The sequence below is a fragment of the Papio anubis genome, chromosome 5 (genome assembly GCF_008728515.1).
Source record: "Papio anubis isolate 15944 chromosome 5, Panubis1.0, whole genome shotgun sequence".
Classification (NCBI taxonomy): Eukaryota; Metazoa; Chordata; class Mammalia; order Primates; family Cercopithecidae; genus Papio; species Papio anubis.
Window position 1 is genome coordinate 95,664,169 of NC_044980.1, and position 18,858 is coordinate 95,683,026.

The window sequence follows — 18,858 nt, forward strand, 5'->3', positions numbered from 1 at the left end:
AAAGCTTTACTTGATTATTTTTAAGTATTGTAATTTGGAGATAAAATCCAAAACAAAACAACAAACTCCTAACAAAAACTGACATCAAAATAGATTCAAGCAGAAAAAAAATATCACTAGAACATTTTAGCCTTCATTTTTTATGGGAATAACAATTATTTCATGTGGTAAACTGTGCTAAATTAAATCTCTGAATGATCACTTTGCTATGAAAATGAAAATTCTGTTTAGCTTACTATTTCTATGGTTGATGTTATCAGTTATAATATTTAGCCTCCTCATTTTGGACATGTTTAAAATATTTTATCTTTATGTATTTTTCATAAATACTAAGGCAGTATTCACAGATTATAGTTGTGGTTTCCTCTGTTTGACTCAGACTATGAAGGCAGACACAGTAGATGTAAGCAATAAGATAGATTGGTAGCCTGAGTAAATGCAAGTATTGAAGAGGTGACCCTAGTGGGGTCAGACAAGTTTAGAAGTTAACAAATAGTCTCTATATTGTTTCTCTGCTTGTCATAACCACTCCATAATACAAAATGGAGAAAATTGTGCTCTGGGGTGAGGAAATTAAGTTCCTGCCCTAAATAGTTTATAGTCAAGAGTAAAAAATTTGTTCTACTCAATGTGAATTCTTTGACTCTGCCAGAGGTGAATACTGTTGTATCTTCTATCTGTCCTTGATTTAATCAGCACAGTAAGCTGGGGTCTAGAAGCTCATGGCTTCTGAGTGTAAGGGAACTTCTAGTCCTTCAGTCAATTATGGCAGGAGTCAGTTGAAATGAATAAGGTGTTTCATACAGTTACCACCCACAGCATTCACCAGTGAAGCAAACAAAAGCCAAATCTAGCACTGTTTTAATGTCTTCAGGTCTACTGTTGTTTGAAGACTGCAAGTTCTTTGGAAGACCTTGTATCGTTTATTTTCTCACTTGCCTCTTTCTTGAACATGCACTCCCCACGATTCAAAAATACCAACTGTCAAGAAGTTCACAAATGTATAAATCTGAGATAGTTGCCTTGCGTTTGCAAAATAAGTCCTCCAGAAGATATTTTTCATGATTAAGAATTTATAGAGAATAGAGATTTAGCCAACCTGTGATTTGCTGTCCTGTTTACGTTTATTATGAAGGAGAACATTAAGAATGATCTTATCTCTTCATTGTGGAAGTCAGTTCCAGAAATTATTGAGAATGAGCTTTTTCTGCAAGATAAGTTCAAACCTTCTAGCAAATCCCAGATATTATAATGTACATATGAGTATTAATAGAGTTAATTCAGGCATATATAATATTTTATAGTAATTTTGCAGAGTATTGAAATGTTAACAAGACTGAAATGATTTTCCACCCCTTCTTTTTTTAAATATCAGTCTGCCAGACCATTTTTCTTCTTAGGCTTTTATGTTGCCGTTGTTCTTTACATTCCTTTTTCAGTATTTAAATATCAGTCACTATAATGTTACAGAATATGTATTCTTTTTCTGTGAACCTACCTGACTCTCTCACACTGATCTGATCTGAGCACCCTAAGTTGTATCACTCTTATAGAACCATTCATTATATTGTCACTAATTATAGTGATTAATTTTTATGTTCTAAATATCTCGCACTAAAAGGTCTCTGAAACCAATGACTGTATCTTACTCATCTTTGTGCATATTTTTGGTCAGTGTATACGCAAACTTAGCAAACATCACAGTCTGTATTTACAGCTTCTGTCTGTCCTGTGGGAAAGATGTTGTTTTCACAGTATTCTGTGTTGTGCCTTGCACATAGAAGGTACTCAGTGAGTATCTGTTCGTTAACCAATCTCCCTTGAATCTACACCTAGTTGTTTCTTCTGTTCTTCAGTACAGGTAGGAAAGTAAGTTGGATGATGACCCATGTGGTATCATAAAGATTGTCTATCTAGTTAGTGCTATATTCCCAGCGCCTTGCAGAGTGCCTGGTACTTAGTAGACATTAACAAATATTTGTTAGGGATTGATATTTAATGGTTATTGCTATGGCTTGGATATGGTTTGTCCCCAACAGAACTCATGTTAAAAGTTGATTCCCAATGTGGCACTGTTGGGAGATGGGGTCTAGTTAGAGATGTTTGGGCCACGGAGGCAGATCTCTCATGAATAGATTAATGCCCTCACATGAGAGTGAGTGAGAATGGATTAGTTTTCAGGAGAATGGGTTGTTAAAAAATTGTGCCTCCTTTCGTTTCTCTCTCGCCTCCTCTCCTACCATGTGATTTTGTTCAAGCTTTTTCTCCATTCTGCTTTTATTCATGAGTTGAAGCAGCCTAAGGCCCTTACCAGATGCAGCTACCCAATCTTGATCTTTCCAGCCACCAGAATCATGAGCCAACCTCTTTTCTTTGTAAACTACTCAGCCTCAGGTATTCTGTTATAGCAACACAAAATGGATGAAGACAGTTGTGTTCTTCAGTCAAAGCACAGAGCACTTTAGCAAGTAAAGCTTGTTTAGGCAGTTAGACTTCAAAGAAATTTATAGTGCAGTAAATATTTCATCTTCTTGGTTAACATGGTTGGAACTACATTTGACTGTTTACCTCTTTAATGTTCTGAATTCTAGGTGTCTACAATTACTTTAATTTTTTCTCTCAAAATGTCTTTAAAATTTTTCCTTTTTCCTCTCTGTTCCAGCTATACTGGTTTCTTTGACTTCCTTGTACTTACTACATTTCCTCTCAAGTCTGTGCCCATGTTGTCTTCTTGCTAAGTTTACTCTTCCCTCACTGTTTAACCTGGTAAATACCTTCCCATCTTTCAGATCTCAGCCTGGGCATCACTTTCTCAAAGAAGCTTTTCCTGACCACCTCCCATTCCCCCTATTCCTCCTGTTCCCCCATCCTCCACCTTTTAGAGTGCTATGGTAGCTCTCCTAGCACCCAATGCCTCTTTTTCAGGGTAACCTTCACAAATGCAGTTTCATATTTGTTAACATCATTATTCAATTCATGCCTCTATTTCTTCACCAGACTGCAGACTATGGAGGGCAGGAAGCACAGCAGGTTTTGCTCATCATTGTATCTCATCAGTCTATTCCAGTGTGTGGCAGTAGCCAACTCAATATGTATTTGAGTGATAAACAGACATATGGGGCATATGGGTGGATGAATGAACGAATTTCCACTGCTACTCTCCAATTATAGACAATCCAGATAGCAACACTTCCTGGTCTGTTCCAGCTCCATTGCTTCCCCCTGCCCATTGTATCCTTGCCCATTCTCAGTTCCATCAGTGTGTCTCCTAAAGGACTGCACCTGTAATTCCATGCCCCATACCCCACTCATTCAGCATGACGGACATCACGTTTCAACACATCTAAATTCTAATTTAAATCAAATTAATATTCTCTAAATTAGACAACATTCTCAAATCAAATCTAAATTCTCCTTATCTCCCAAGGCCTTTTATTATCTGGTTTTATTCAGTCTATTCAATTTCCTTTATCAGAACTCCCTAAAATGTCACCTCTGTACCTAGTAGTCCAGTTACCAGACTGTCCCTGCCTCTACCACACTTACTCCCATCTCAGGGTTTGGTTCAGGCTGTATTTTCAGGTCTCCCAGGTGTCTTCCTCTTAACTTTGTTTATCTGAATTCCTCCCTTTCTGTGTGAAAACTTAATGTCTCTTTTCTGAGTCTCTCTAATGCTGAGAGAAGTCTTGGTTACCTCCTTTTGTTTCTTTTTTTTTTTTCTTTAAAATAATGCTTTTATTTAAAATGCCTTTTTTTACAAATATTAACATTTTATTGAATATGCTAAAATCACATGAACACCTGGCACCATTTGAAATGTAATCCTATCTATGGAATAGAATGCAAACATTAAATGTAAAGGGGAGACAGATTTAGGACTTTAGGAACATGTTTTAAAATAAAAGTTTTTAATAAATTTCGGTACTCCTTTTGTTTTTGAGGTTTCCACTTTATAATTTTTAAAATACTAGAACTGCCAAAGAGAAGTATAAAAACAGGGATGTATTTTATGTGCTGGATATTCGCCACTGGCCTCTCCAGATGTCCTTCCCACCCTTCTTCAGCCTGCTCCACGCTCCAGGAGGCTGACCTTTATGGACTACATTACTGGGCTCCCTTGCTCTCTGGCTTTCAGTGGCTTTAGTCTGTGGGAGGAACTGGCAGAAGACTGGGCAGCAGGAGGAGACGGAGGTCAGGATATTTATTTCCTTGGTTCCTTTTCTGCTGGGCAGCAGGTTGGCAGTAACTGGGTTTCTCTAATGATACCATAGCTCCTATCATCTCTCATGGTTATAAGAGTTTCTAGTTTTGGTAACTCTTCCTCTTCTTGGCTCTTAGGTTTTTGGGTGGTAACAGTTTCTGCTTTATAAATCCCTGGGGTGTTTTAACATTCCTGCATGCTTCCCTTAACCTAGCCATATTTGTCCTTGGTTCCTTGGTTAACATTCTTCTGAATTGCCCCCTTTATTTGTGTCTTCTCTTTTCTTAATGGACCATTGACTGATATCATTTAAGTATTAACTATAGCAAATTAATGCTTTCATTATAGAAGTGATGCAGTGTGATACACAGTCCCATTCACAAGATAATTATAAGATTTGCAAAATATATTAATTCTTTATGCTTTACAAGTGGTGAGGTCTGAACACAAGTGGGAAGTTATGGAATGAATATCATCTTTTTTCATTCCTATCTTGTGCCTCTGACTCTGCATGATCTTGTTAGGGGAAAAGGTCTGGCTAGGTGGCCCTCCTCCTTGGCCCCCTTATTGGGCCCGTCTAGGACCAAACCAGCACTCTGGTCTCCCCCTTCTCAGAATTCCTACTAGTTTTTTAGTCCTTACAACAAGGCTTAACACTTTACCATTTCCTAATGGCAGACTTTGTCTCATCCATTAGATTCTAAAGTTTCTGAGAGAAAAGAGTATTTTTATGTCTATGTGTATGCCCCTGGAACAATGCATACATAGCATAAAAAGATCTTAAAGACCCTTTTCTCTCCTTTTCCTTGTGATGTATTTGTGAAGAAATCAGGGTATTTGTTCTATAGAGTATCATACATTTTAGGTTTTGCTGATTGCATCACTAGAGTATCATTTAACATGTTCCTGTGTTCTTTTTTCTTTTTTGTACTGGTGCATCTAGAAGCTAGATCAGATTTAGATTAGAGTTTGGTGCAAGAATATTTCATAGATGGTGGTATGTATTACCAGCAGAAGGTAGTCTGATTGTCTCTCTTCTTGTAATGTTAATACTACCCATTATTGAGGAAATGTAAGGTTGATAATCCATTATAAAGTCTTGTCAGCTTTTTATCTATTGCTTTTTGTTGCCATGAATGATCATCATTGCCTTGGTTAATTAGAAGTTGCATATGATAAGTGTTCTAATTCTTTCATTCCTTCTGAATTTGTCAGTGGAAATACATCTACACAAGGAAACTTTCCCTCATAAGCTATTTGATCACCTTTAAATACACTTTATATTGCTTACATCATTTTTGTTCTGTAATTGCTACATATAAAACTCTTCTTATAACACCTACTAATAGTCATTGGACTATAAAAACCTAATTATATGTTGATAATAATTTAGAATTGTTTAATTTAATTGTACTTATCATGATGTGTGGATTTGTGCATGTGTATGTGTAAGCCTGAGAAAACGTAAGAAAATAAAGCTGATTTTAAAGCATTGTAATTTTGTTGTTGAATATTAGGAATTTTCCGAGGAAGTTTAGGGAAGAATACAATGTACTAAAATGTAGTATTTATGTTTCTAACGTAAAATTAACTTATGACAAGTAAAAACATATCTGGAAAATAGGCATTTGCAGTTTCTACAGCTATTTGGTTCGTATACTAATAACCCCATTAACTGTCTGACAAGTATCCACTTGGAGTTTAGAAGACACCTTTGTAGAGTTCTTCCTTTTCTTGAATTATTAATATTATCTTTGAATGGACATTGCAAAATTACAGTGGGATAAATTTAGTTTGATAGACTTAAAAAGTATAAATAAAATGCTGAAAGGAAAAAATGACTCAGTGTTCTAGAGCTATTTTTGTAGGATCAAATCCTTTATAAAATGTTTTTATTCATGAAACACAACAAAATTCAACAAACTCATTCAACTAACATTCACTGCATACCCAGTTCCTATGTCAGGTAGTCTTTGGGAATGCAATAAATCAAGGCTTCACGCCTTAAAACACAATACAATAGCACGACTAGCAAAAAAGGAGCTTTGTTGTAATTGCCTAATACTGAAATAGAAATGTTTATGACATGAAAAGGAAAATCCAAGAGTAGGCCAAAGAATGTTTTTATATTTGGTTTTATAGTTCCTCTTAGAAGTTCAAGGCTAAGGATGCAAATCTGTTGAAATGTTTCTTTTATGAGTTAGAAGTTTAAGGGAAATGAATAGGTCACTGAATCACTATGAGGGAGGTAGGAAGAAGCAGAATAACTTTGCCTTTGACCGTTATGGTTAAATATATGACTCCATCACTAAATATAAGTACCCCATGTCTGTTTCACCTCTCCTTTGAAAGGAAAAAAGTATAATTTTTCAGAAAGCACAATTTCTTCATGTTAACTTAGAATTTTATAATTGAATTGGCTTTCCATCTCTTATTTCCATCAACATTATCAGGCTTGCTAAACTGGGAATTGGCATTTTATCATTCTGTCTTCTTATATCTTAGTAGCTAGTTACGAGACTCATTGGAACCTGCCTAGATGAGTATATTTAATTAATGGTAGATGAAAAGACAAGTATTTCAAAAATTCTGAAGAGGTCAATACATTGAAATGGGCCTGGTTACCTGAAAATTATCTACTGATGAATAAACTTAGAATGCTGTCAGGACCTATTGTTTGCCTATTTTGCAGACTTCTCCTGTTGTTTCTTACCTAAGAGAAATCCCCTTTTGTCCCATTACTGGCCTTCCCTTTCCTGATTAGACTAAGTCAATTCTGGTCATTCCTTTTCTCTTGCTAATGATTGCTTTAGAGTTGGGTATGTGGTATAATTCTGGCCATTTAGATGTGAGGTGAAGTCTTTTGGAGCTGAAGTGCTTCTGGGAAAGTGTCATTCTTGAAAAGGACCTTAAGGAAGAGACTTTCCCTCCCCTAGCCTTTGGAAATTGCATTGGGCATTGTGACAATGTCATAGTCAAGCTACTGCAACCATCTTGTGATCAGGAAGGGAGGCGAATCCATGAAATAAAGGCAACATGCTGACTATGACAAAGCTGAAAGATGGAAAGAACCTGATTACTTGATGTTGTTTAGTTGCTGGATGAAATAATCATTCTTGCATTTGTTCTACTTCTGGACTTCTCATTATGTGAGAGACTACATCTCTATTGGTTTAAGTCATTTTGAATTAGTCTTCTGCAATTTGCAGCCAAATGCATTCTTAGTGATGATAAACATCTTCTTAGACCTCTTACGTGTGACTGAGATATCATGTATTTAATTTAGTGTGATCTTTGTGATATGTCCTGGTGACTGTAGGCACGCTAATTCCAAAAAAGAAAAGAGCTATTTCTGATAAACACTTTCATAGCCCCAACAGTGCATTGCCCTTTTGCTTTTTTAAAATCATTGTACCAATTTTAGGTGTCACCAGCAGTGAAATAAAATTTTAAGCATCTTTCAAGTTGAAAATTCTGCTAATAGTTGCCATGAGTACATACATTTATTTGAGCTTTACAAGATTATTTGCATATTTTACATCCTGTCTTCAATAGGAACCCTTTCAGGCAATGTTACACTGTGCTGATACCAGTCATCAACGTGTAACAAATAGTAAAAGTGCAAATAATACATGAATAAATTAATTTTCAAATTGTCCTTTGCTTATATATGTAGCAGAGTCTCACAGTTTATAGACTATTCTTCAAGTAGGCAAAAAAATAATATATATATATTTTACCTTAAAAAAATGATCTAATTTAGCTTATTACACCCGTGACCTCTGGGTATCAAGGGAAGAAAACTTTCAAAGTATCAGTTAAAGGTATCTCACTTTCTTCTGGTTCAAGACAGTCATCTCAACTTTTTAGTAAGCTATACCTCCTCTTCCCTGTTTTATTTGTCAGTACAGTATTTGGTGGTCTTACATGAATGGCCTTGAGCAGTGGAAGACGTCTTAAATGAATGGTATTCGTTGCCTCTGTTTCCTTAATTGGTGTCAATTTCAATAACTGTGATTATGAAATTAACCTCCATTTGGTCAGAGGAATTTCTTTTACTTCTTCCTTTTATTTAGAAAGGTACTCCCCTATGTCATGCTTTCTCCATTTCCCAGCTTAGCTTTAGCCCTGCCCACCTCCTTGGAGCCATAACAGAATGCTTGCTGGGGAACCAAATATGATTTATGTGGGAGAGGAATGTGAATACATTCAAAATACTAGTATTACAAATCTGTACATCCTGAAAACCCAAAACCTTGCACAGAACTGTAACATTGATAAATATGCTGAAGTCTGTTGGGTTGTTGCTAAAAGTCATCTACTTTAACATTGTAATTCTTATTTTTTTCTTACTCTTTCATGTGAAAAGTATCCACTTTTGTAGTATATCACTTCACTAGTCCCCAGTGCATCATAAGAAGTTAAAAGTACTGTGTGCCGAAAGGGTAAATTAGGTGTTCAGGTTCCTAGGTTTGTGTTGGTATTACTAGTCTATGGAACAGGAATGGTTTCCTGGGTTGGAACTCAACAAGCAGCCACTGAAATTCTCTACTTGGTGGCATATTCTCTGCTAGAGTCTATATAATACCAATATTGCTTTAAATAATTTTCCGTACCTTATTTTATTTTGAGTATTTGAGATTTTTGAATTAACCTATTGACTCATCCCTTTTTCTTTAGCTTTCTCAAGCTCTTTGGTTGTTTTGCTGTTTTTATTATTTGTTTTTCCCTTGATGTTTTGTCTTTCCTGTTTCTCAATCTGCCTTAGTCCCTGTGATCAACACCAAAGGAACTGGTGGGAAAACTTTGTGGTGACTGCTGTGTACCACTGCTGCAGGCATTTCTCGAATGGGGTCAGGGTAGATGACAGTACTAGAGATCCCGGGGGTAAATACCATGGACAGCAAGTGTGGCTAGAGCTTCACATAGTCTTGGGAAAAGCTTGAACCACGAGAAGAGTACCCACAGGGTCTCAGTCCTTCTAGGGGGAGTCACAGAGAAAAACTGGGTTCTTTAAAATATTAGTAAGTTAGGGATATTCACACAAAGGTAGATGTCTAGATATTAATATTGTATTATAGACATGCCTATGAGAACACAGCTTACTTACGGATTTTGATTAGTCACATTGTCAACTACTCTCTCCTTGAAACATTCTCTTCCTTTGGCTTCCAAGGCATGTGGCTTCCCTGGTTTTTCTCTGAACTCCTTGGTCACTGTTACTTGGCCAGCCAGTTCACAGCTCTGTCATTTCTCTTTCCCTTTTTCTCTCTACTCTCACTAAGCAGCCTTTTCTACACACATTGTCCAATTACTACCCAATTTTTATGTTTCCTAAATTTATATCTTTAGGCCAAGCCTCACCTCTGAACTCCAGATCTTGACCCAACTGTCCCTTTGACATTTACATGTGGATTTTTCAAAAGCTGCTCAAATCCAACATGTTCAGTGCCAAATACATTATCTTCTTCAAACCTGGTCATCTGTGTTTTATGTCTCAGTGAATGATACCACCAATACATTCAGTTATGCAAGCCAGAAATCCAGGAGTTATTCTCAACACTGCCTCCTTACCTTCCTTTGAAATCTACTCCCCAGTCATGTCTATTTTACCTTTAAAATGTCTCCAGAATCTGTCCTCTTTTCTCCTTCTCTACTGTCATCACCTAGTTTTAAGCTACTGTTTTTCTGAATAACTATATGCCATCTTCACTAGCCTTATCTGGTTAATTTCCATGTCATTTTCCTTAAAAAATGAAAATGTCTGTGGCTTTCTGTGGCTGTCATGAAAAACAAAACAAACAAAATTCTTAAATGAACTACAGGCCCTGCATTGTGTGCCACATCTACATGCCTAGTCCAATTTAAAACACATTCCTCTGTGCGTACTGGCTTTTGTTTTTTCTGTCACACCAAGTTCTGTCCAATTACACGGCCTTTGAAAATACTATTTCTTATGCTGAAACATTGCCAACCCCCTTGACCTAAATTATTTCCTCTGAATTATTAGCTTTTGTAGCAACCTATATTTCTTCTTTGTAGCACTTAAAACAGTAAAAATTTAACATTTATGTGTGACTATTTCTTTCCTAAACTAGTAGACTGTAAGTTCTATGAGGGCAGAGACCATGTATACTTTTGCTCACAGTTTTACAAATGTAGAACAGTGTCTGGTTCCTGGGAATCGCTCATCATATATATTTGCTAAGTGAATGAATGGATGGGTAGAAGAATGACTTTCTGTGCAGCCACTGAAAGAGATTTAAAGGTAGGCAAGTATTAATGAGATGACTATGGCAAGATATATTAGAATTAGAATAGGCCCTGGGAGCGGGGGAAACACGGAAATTGAGAAGACCACTTTGTTTTCTGATGGTTCATTATAAATTTCAAGAGAGGCCGGGCGCGGTGGCTCAAGCTTGTAATCCCAGCACTTTGGGAGGCCGAGACGGGCGGATCACGAGGTCAGGAGATCGAGACCATCCGGGCTAACACGGTGAAACCCCGTCTTTACTAAAAAAAAAAGTACAAAAAACTAGCCCGGCGAGGTGGCAGGCGCCTGTAGTCCCAGCTACTCGGGAGGCTGAGGCAGGAGAATGGTGTAAACCCCGGAGGCGGAGCTTGCAGTGAGCTGAGATCCGGCCACTGCCCTCCAGCCTGGGCGACAGAGGGAGACTCCGTCTCAAAAAATAAAATAAAATAAAATAAATTTCAAGAGAATAGAATGCAACTTTGGCAGTAAAATATTGGACAGACCCATTCAAGTCTAGAGCTTCTCTCCTATGAAGCTATATTATCTCAGTATCAAATATAAGCCACTTAGCATAGAAATATGGTGTTTGGGGTGGTGATTGAGGAGTCTTTCCTGTTCTGAAGTGTCCACAAACAGATTTCATACGTACAGTTAGTTTCTAATCATTTGTGTTAAAGGAGAGGAATATCATTGTGAATAAATGTTGGCACCAGGTTCAGAAGATTGACTGATTCCATGTTCAGGGGAACCTGATGAAAAGCATGAACCACTAGCTTAAGGTTGGGAAAGGTGAGTAGTGGAGATGGTCAGCAATCCCTGTTCAGAATAGCACAGTTTCCTTCATGTTAACTCCCCAGTCCCCATCACAGGGAAGCCAAGGAGGTTTCCACCGCTATCGCCACCCTGCTGTATGATAGGCAGTTAATGATAGTAGATTATTAGTATGTTCCTTTTTGTTTACTCATAAGTGAAAGTATGTGAAAGCTCTAAGACAGCTGTTCCCTCACCAAAATATTTTTCCCTCATCGTTTGCTCATACAGATTTGTAATTCCCATAGAAGAGCGCTTGCCAAGAGAGTCACTTCCATTTGAACTACTTGGCGTTGAGAATCTTCTCATCATCAGCCACAGTGTGATTATAGTTTAAAAATGCAAATGGGATTCTGGGATGAATCAACTGAAGGATAAAATTCATATGAAAAAGTGATGCTGTATAAAACCCTAATTAGGCAGCATCTATAATACAGCCTTTCTTAAACTGTGAGTTTATTGCCACCAAAAGAAGTAGATATGTGCAAAATTCAGCAACCATTTCTAGAGCTCCCAGTATGTGTCAGATATTATTCTAAATGCCTAGAATGCTAGACATACACTGTTACAAGATTACATGCTAGGTTGGGAAAAATGTTGATAGGGGATGGAACTAGTATAGTGGTAAGGACAAAAGTGAAGCATTTTGGAGAATCATTTGGGAACATTTTAACATACAATCTTCACTATGACTATGTCTTCCACAGCCTAAGAAATATAATAACATCTTTAAAAAATTAAATGGTAAGAAAAAGACAACAGGGAAAGGAAAACAAGGGTAGACTACATATAATAGTGATATAGTTTAAGGAATTTTATGTTATTAAGTGTTTTATGTTATTCTGGCTTCAGAGAGATGGATTATTTAAACTCGAGTTTTTTGCTTCAGAAAATCTTTTATGCTTTGGGATAATTTTCCTTTGCTTAGCATCCTTTTATGCTAGGATGAGGTGGACAGTACAAATACCACTGAGTTAGTGTGAGCCTACTATGCATGCATTAAAAACACTTTGGGAGACAGCAATTTGATTCTGTTACATAGTTGGATCAATTAAAGTAAAACTTTGAAAAATAATTTTCCAATTGTTTTCTTTCTCTCATAATCGAAATCCTGGCCAAAGGGGCTTGATCACTTTCCATACATTTTCCTTGTTGGATAGACAGAACTACCAACAGTCTTGAGATTTCCATTAGTTTTTCCCAAAACGCAAGTTATTCAAACCCTAAATGAGTAATATGTGGAAATGTAGGACTTTAGGGGTCCTTATCATTTTGTCTGGGTTGGATTTAAAATGTACACAATCAGGGGTTGGTATAGAGACTATTGCCAACTTTCTGATCAGCTATTCTGAGGCACACAGTCACAGTTGCCACCACAAGATGGTTCCACTGGTTCTGGGTTTTGATTACTCCTATTGCATATATTTAAGGTGTACATCGTGCTGTTTTAATATTCATATTCATAGTGAAATTATTACTATAGTGAAGCAAATTAATCTCTCCATCATCTTTCATAGTTACTTTTACTTTTATTGTTTGGTGTTTTGGTTATTAAATAAGTGATGACTTAGAAAAGTTACCAGAGACCATACTATACACAATATAATATTTCTATGACTTATGGCCTATTTACGGGGAACAACCAATTTACAAATAGCCACAGAAATAAGCAAAAGGGCCATAACCAGATGAAACTGCCTTATGTTCTTATTTGTACACCTCTTTGTGTCATCACATTGAATAGTCTTTAAGAAAGGTATTCTGGGAGGATTCTGTACAATAAAAGGTTATTACCCAATCAGGATCAAATCATAGTATTCAACACTAGAATCTGAATGGTACCTTTGGTTTCCCCAAATAAAAGTTACTGGTTTATGTGAACAATTTTCATATGTAATAATATACAGAGATTTTGTTTGTCTCATAATAATTTAAATAAGCAGTTGATTTTATTAACTTCCTTTTCCATAGAAACCACTACATCTCTGCCTTGCAAACGACTAAATCAAAATAAAGAATGCTATGAGAGAACTCTTGGTTAAAAATGGGTAGTAATAGGATATTATAGGAGTGTTATAGGAATAAAGGCCTTTTTATTTCTAGCACACTATCTTCTTTTGTTAGAAAAATGTGCTTTTCTTGGATAGTTCCCAGTAGCATCAGTAAAGAAGCATCAGCAATATCATATCCCTCTTGATTCAGATTCTGCTGATGTGCCAAAACAGATAGCACTGGGCACCATGGCTATGTAGATTCATATTATTTCTCCCTTTTTGTATATCTGAGCCTTATGTTAGCAGTTTGAATCTGTAGTATTTTACAGACAGTCCCCTGGCACCAAGCTCAGATACAATGTTCTTTCCACAGAGAGAAAAAGAGGATTCATGATGATGATAAATGGAAAATTGTGAAGGGTTGTGCTGGTAGTTTGGGTTGAATTATAGAAGCATCCTTACTAGGACAGTGTGTTCGTAGGAAAAGACTATTATAATGGGCAATAAGGTGCTGTCTTTGTCTCTTCAGAATGTGTTTCAGAGAAACATTGATCTGAGTTATGTGTATATTTTAAAATAACTTTGCAGAAACAAAATAGTGACAAAATTAAATAGCTGTGGCTCTAATCTAGTTCATTGCAGTTTGACAACAAGCTTTTATGAAATGTTCTCAGGTGCTATTGAAAATTTAGGGTACTTGGACTAAAACTTCCTGTTAAATTTTATGTTACTTTGATTCCCTTATTTCTCCTATTAATCAAGTAAACAACTGAAATTGTGCCTAAGAACTGACAACATTTTTCTAGAGAGGTTTGAAAAATAACCTTTTAACAGCTATCTTTCCATAGTGGAAAGAGAAGTGCTTTAATAACCTGGGTACAAATTCCATTTCACCAATTTCTAGATTGTTTTTTAACTGCAAACAAATTACTTACCATCTGTAGCTTCATTTTTGCCATGTGTAAAATGGTGTCTGTAATACCTACCAAATAGTGTTATCATGGAAAATAACTATGATAGAAACTTCTAGTTGTGTATGATACTTGTCTCCTGCAGAGGGTCTCCTTCCCCCCTCCCCTCCCCTCCCCTCTCCTCTTCTCCTCTCCTCTCCTCTCCTCTCCTTTCCTTTCCTCTCCGCTCCCGTCCCTTTCCCCCACCTGTCTCTTTCTTCAACTGGCTTTAACAACTTAGGAAAGAAATAGTTGAAATCTGAACGGATTCTCAGTATTAGATAAGTTATAAGCCAAAAAATAGAAATTGCTAGATGAAAGACATTTTCAAATTATTCTCATTTTAAATTGGGCAGCTGATGGTAAAAAATAATAATTATAGTATGGATCTGATGAATTATAAGTATAAATAACAGGTTCCTTTATTCTCTGTATTTTATGTAACCATCATTGTACTTAATTTTTTTAAATTGAGAACCAACTTGCTAAATTTGATATATCTATGTATGCCTGTAACTTCCCTATTCAATAAGCGATGAAATGACTTACAATAAAATCAAAGATAGAGTAAAATCAAAACCTGTTAGTCCAAATTAAAAAGAAGTTCTGTTTCCTTTTCATTTCATCATAACCTTTTGATCCTTTTTCATTGTAAATATATGCTTAGGTGCTTTAAATTTACTTTTGTATTTGCTTTTAAGTCATTATTTGTCACATTGCTTGGAATGATCTTGAATATATTAGTATAATGCATAGAGTGCCTATGTTCAGATCCCAGCTCCTGCACTTGTTGGTGTCCAAGATAAATAAGCCAACACCACTTAAAGTGGTAAGAATATATTTTATTCAGTAGTAACTATTGCAGTAGGGAAGTGGGTTCAGTGTGAAGTGAACCTAACTTTGCCAAAACAAAAGGGAGGAGACCTTTTAGAATCTGGGATGTGCTGAGGGAAAGGCACTGAAGGATGTGAAAGGGAGCTGGTCCATGTGGCTGGGCCATCTGGGTTTGTTATTTGGGAGAAGAAGCAAACTCATTATGTCTTTATGACAGGAGGCAGTGGTGTCAATTAGAACAAGGTGCCTACTGGACTTGAGAGCTGTGCAGTTATCTCCCTGAATGTAAGAAGATGTTTTTGGGTGGTAGAAGATTTACATCTCAAAGGAACAGAGAAAGGATTTATAGTTGCAAGCTTTCTGAAGTAACTGCTCTAAGAGAGGGTTCAGAGGTTTATGCTTGTTACCAGGTTTTGGCTAGAACAAATAGTAAAATCTTCTGGAAGCATTGAACTTTCTTGGGTGGGCACCTTAAAGGGTGATGGGGTCACATGAGGGGTGCAGCTGTGAGCTGTTAGAAACTATGCTAATGTGTTTCTTCATGTCTCTTCTTGTGTGTGTGTGTGTGTGTGCGTGTGTGTATGTATTGCGAGGAGAGGGTAGACAAAATCACGTTTCCTTATTGGCAAGATAAAGTTGAATCTAAATTATAAAGACGTCTAAGAAATGAAACAATGCTGAAATGAGAAGAAAATGGCATATATAAAAGTAGTAACTAAGAATAAATCACATTTCAGTAATTTTTCAAGTTTTCAGATATTTGTTTGATGTGTACTTGAACCTCCTTGTATTTTAACACAGAAGTAGAAACATAGGTACAAAATTCACAATTTTTTGGTGATAGTGGTTTAGAAATACCAAATGATTTCTATCCATGTTAGTGAAATCTGATTATTCCTGCTCTGTGCAGTAATAATCCAGGAAGCATGACTTATTAAATGAGTGCAACCTATATTTGTATTGGGCATATTATTAACCATAGCACACAGTTAATTGTGTATGGATTTCCATTAAGGAAGTGGAATACATTGAATCTCATTCTCCTTAAACTGTAATTTTTATCACTAAAAATTCTTGATATTAACATATTTGATAGCGAAAAACTGACCATTTAGATGAGACCAATGACTAGAAAAGAAACAATAGCTTGAGTTAATGTTGGTTTCTTCAATGTATTACATAAAATAAAATTAAAGTAAGGGAGAGCAACCAAAAATAATCAATTTTAAGATCAACTTTTATTCATTGTACTTCTCTAATATTTGAGGCATTTGTAAAATGATTCAGGAAATTAAATATTTAATTTTGCAAATGGCAAAGATGGTCAAAACTAACTTCTACCATTTTAAATGCAAGTGCATTAAATTGTTCTACTCTTTTTATAAAAGCCTCTAAAATTTTGCCTTTTAACTTAGACAGTATTAGAAATACCACTCATGATGATTGGTTTTATAAATAGAATCTAAAGTTGTTTAGGAAAGAGTCTTAGACAAACTTTTAGGGTATCTAAGTTCTGGACTTAGCCCTTCCACTAACCTGCCACTCAGCCCTCAGCAGGAAACCTACCCTCATTGAGTACTTTTTACAGTCATAGAAGCCACTTTTTAATAGTTATTGTTTCTTCCTTACTAGCAAGAGTTTAATTTGGATTTTTTTAATCTTTTTTTTTTTTAATAGTCTGATACATACTTCTGCATGTCGATGCGATTACCAGTGGATGAGGAAGCCTTCGTGAGTAAGTATTAATTGGATTGGGGGAGTAGCAGTTGAATGAAGGGCAGTGATTTGAAATCAGTGAAAGGTTCTCTTTGAGGGTTATGAGCATATTAATCTTTTACTGTCAGTTTCTAAAATGCATTTATCATGCCTAATGCAGAAACAAACTAGAGAGAGCCTCTGAGAGGAAAGATTACAAACTGTATCTGGAGAGATTCGTGAGTAATAGTAGTTAAGGAGTTGCATGCAGATGTCGATGGCCGCCAATCCTGTGTGGTCCCATTTGTATAGTATTGGCTTTCTGTCTGTGGCAGGATGCTTAATTCCGCTCCACTCAACAGACAGCTTATTTACCTGCTGGTTCATGCTATAAATCGACTGCACTTAGAATCAACATTGGTGAATGTAAGATTTTACCTGTCAGACAGGTAGATGGATAGGGAGGGAAGGAAAGAGGGAGGGAGGGAGGAAGGGATGAGAAGGGAAAGGAGAGCCAGAAAAGAAAAGAAATGGAAGAAAGAACATTTATCTTGTTGTTTGTATTATAGAATAAGAGAACGCTTAAACGACAGATTCTTCCCCAACTGAACCTTTAAATCAGAGAGGAAAAGTGACAAAGCACCATCTGTTTCCATCTAGGTTGTTTCCATTTAAACATCCCTTATGACAGACATTTAACTGTTTAGGGAAGGGCTGTGATTGGCAAATTATTCATGTATTTGGCTTTTCTCTGCTTCATTTTAAAACATTTGAGATGTTGATTTTGGAGAGAAACTGATGGTAGTAGTACTTTGGTCCCTTGAGACTAATCTTCAAGTGGGCTGTCTGAAATGGCCATTATGTGAATTGTGAAATGTGTACAGTAGCCTTGGGGCAGTCTGAGGATGAATTTTTATGAGGTGTTTCCCACAGGAATGGACATTATAGACCTGCAAAGCCGCAGCAATGTGCATTTTTTTAATTCACATACGTTGGTGGCAATCACAACAGAAAATACAACCTTTAGTAACACTCTCAACAAAATTTGCTGCATAGTTAATTCCTAAGAATGAAAGACCATACAAAGTTGAACACTGATGAGGTTGTTTTGTATAATATTTGGACATTACCAAGAAAAAGTTAGGAAGCCAAGTGCTCCCATATCCTGAACTATCTTTAAAGACAAAAATAATTTAAGTTTCTAATTGTAGTGCTTTGAGTAACACTAAATATTATTTAGGACATAAATTCATAATTAAAATCCTAGCCATAAAGCTTTCCTTAATTTCATATTCACATACTTGGCAATCTAGTAGAAAATAGTATTCACTCACAAAAGGAATTTTACATGAATTTTTATTTCCTAATTTATATTTTCTTCGTCCAACCCTGAAGGGGCTGTTTTGAGTCCTGTTTTCACACCAGCTATGAAGAGAAGGCCACCCTACACCCCTGTGTAAATATGGTAGTCTTATGTTACAGCAGTATTATATGTCTCACATTGATAGGTTTGTTTCTGGAGATTGGTGGTAGTATATGATTTTTGAACCGGTGACTGTAAGGACTATAAATATATATCCTGTGTGTTATTGCTCTCCTACTATAAATGTGTTTATGTTCACATAATTTAAAATGAAAAAATACAAGTGAGTATATTCAGTCAAGTAAAATATTCACAGGAAACACATAAAGGTCTATATTAGAACCAGAGTGCTAAATGTTTTCATACTTTCTTAGGCGCTTTTCTTCTGAGATTAAACTGTTCCAAGTTCTAAGGTCCTTAAAAGGTCTTCTAAGATTGATAACTATTTTCAGTATTTCTTCCTTTCTTTATTACTTGGAGGATTGCATGAATACTGAAACTTTTTGTTCCCTATTCACAATGGGTTGTTTCATCTTCTGTGTGAGTCCTTTAATGAACTATGCCCAGGTGGTTTGTGGTTACTGTTGTTTACATAATTCAGCAACCACAGAGGTTTAAGTCTAGACAAATTAGAACTGGAAAATGGAAAACTAGGGACAATTAGCAAATAATCATTTATATAAAAGAGTAAGTAAAGGAAATTCTGCATGTATTATCTCATTAATTCTTAGGACAATCCTGTATAGATAGTCTCACTT

The 18,858-nt window shown here is 36.2% G+C and overlaps 1 protein-coding gene across 19 annotated transcripts in view; it reads left to right on the forward strand.

Annotated features, from left to right (window-relative positions):
* Window positions 1–18,858, forward strand: part of PAM (peptidylglycine alpha-amidating monooxygenase) — a 277,716-nt gene that overhangs the window by 132,574 nt on the left and 126,284 nt on the right. For all 19 annotated transcript variants that reach the window (XM_031666328.1, XM_031666332.1, XM_031666335.1 and 16 more), the window contains one exon: window positions 16,720–16,777. In XM_031666328.1, coding sequence (XP_031522188.1) covers window positions 16,720–16,777 — 58 coding nt within the window. The remainder of the gene's footprint in view (window positions 1–16,719; window positions 16,778–18,858) is intronic.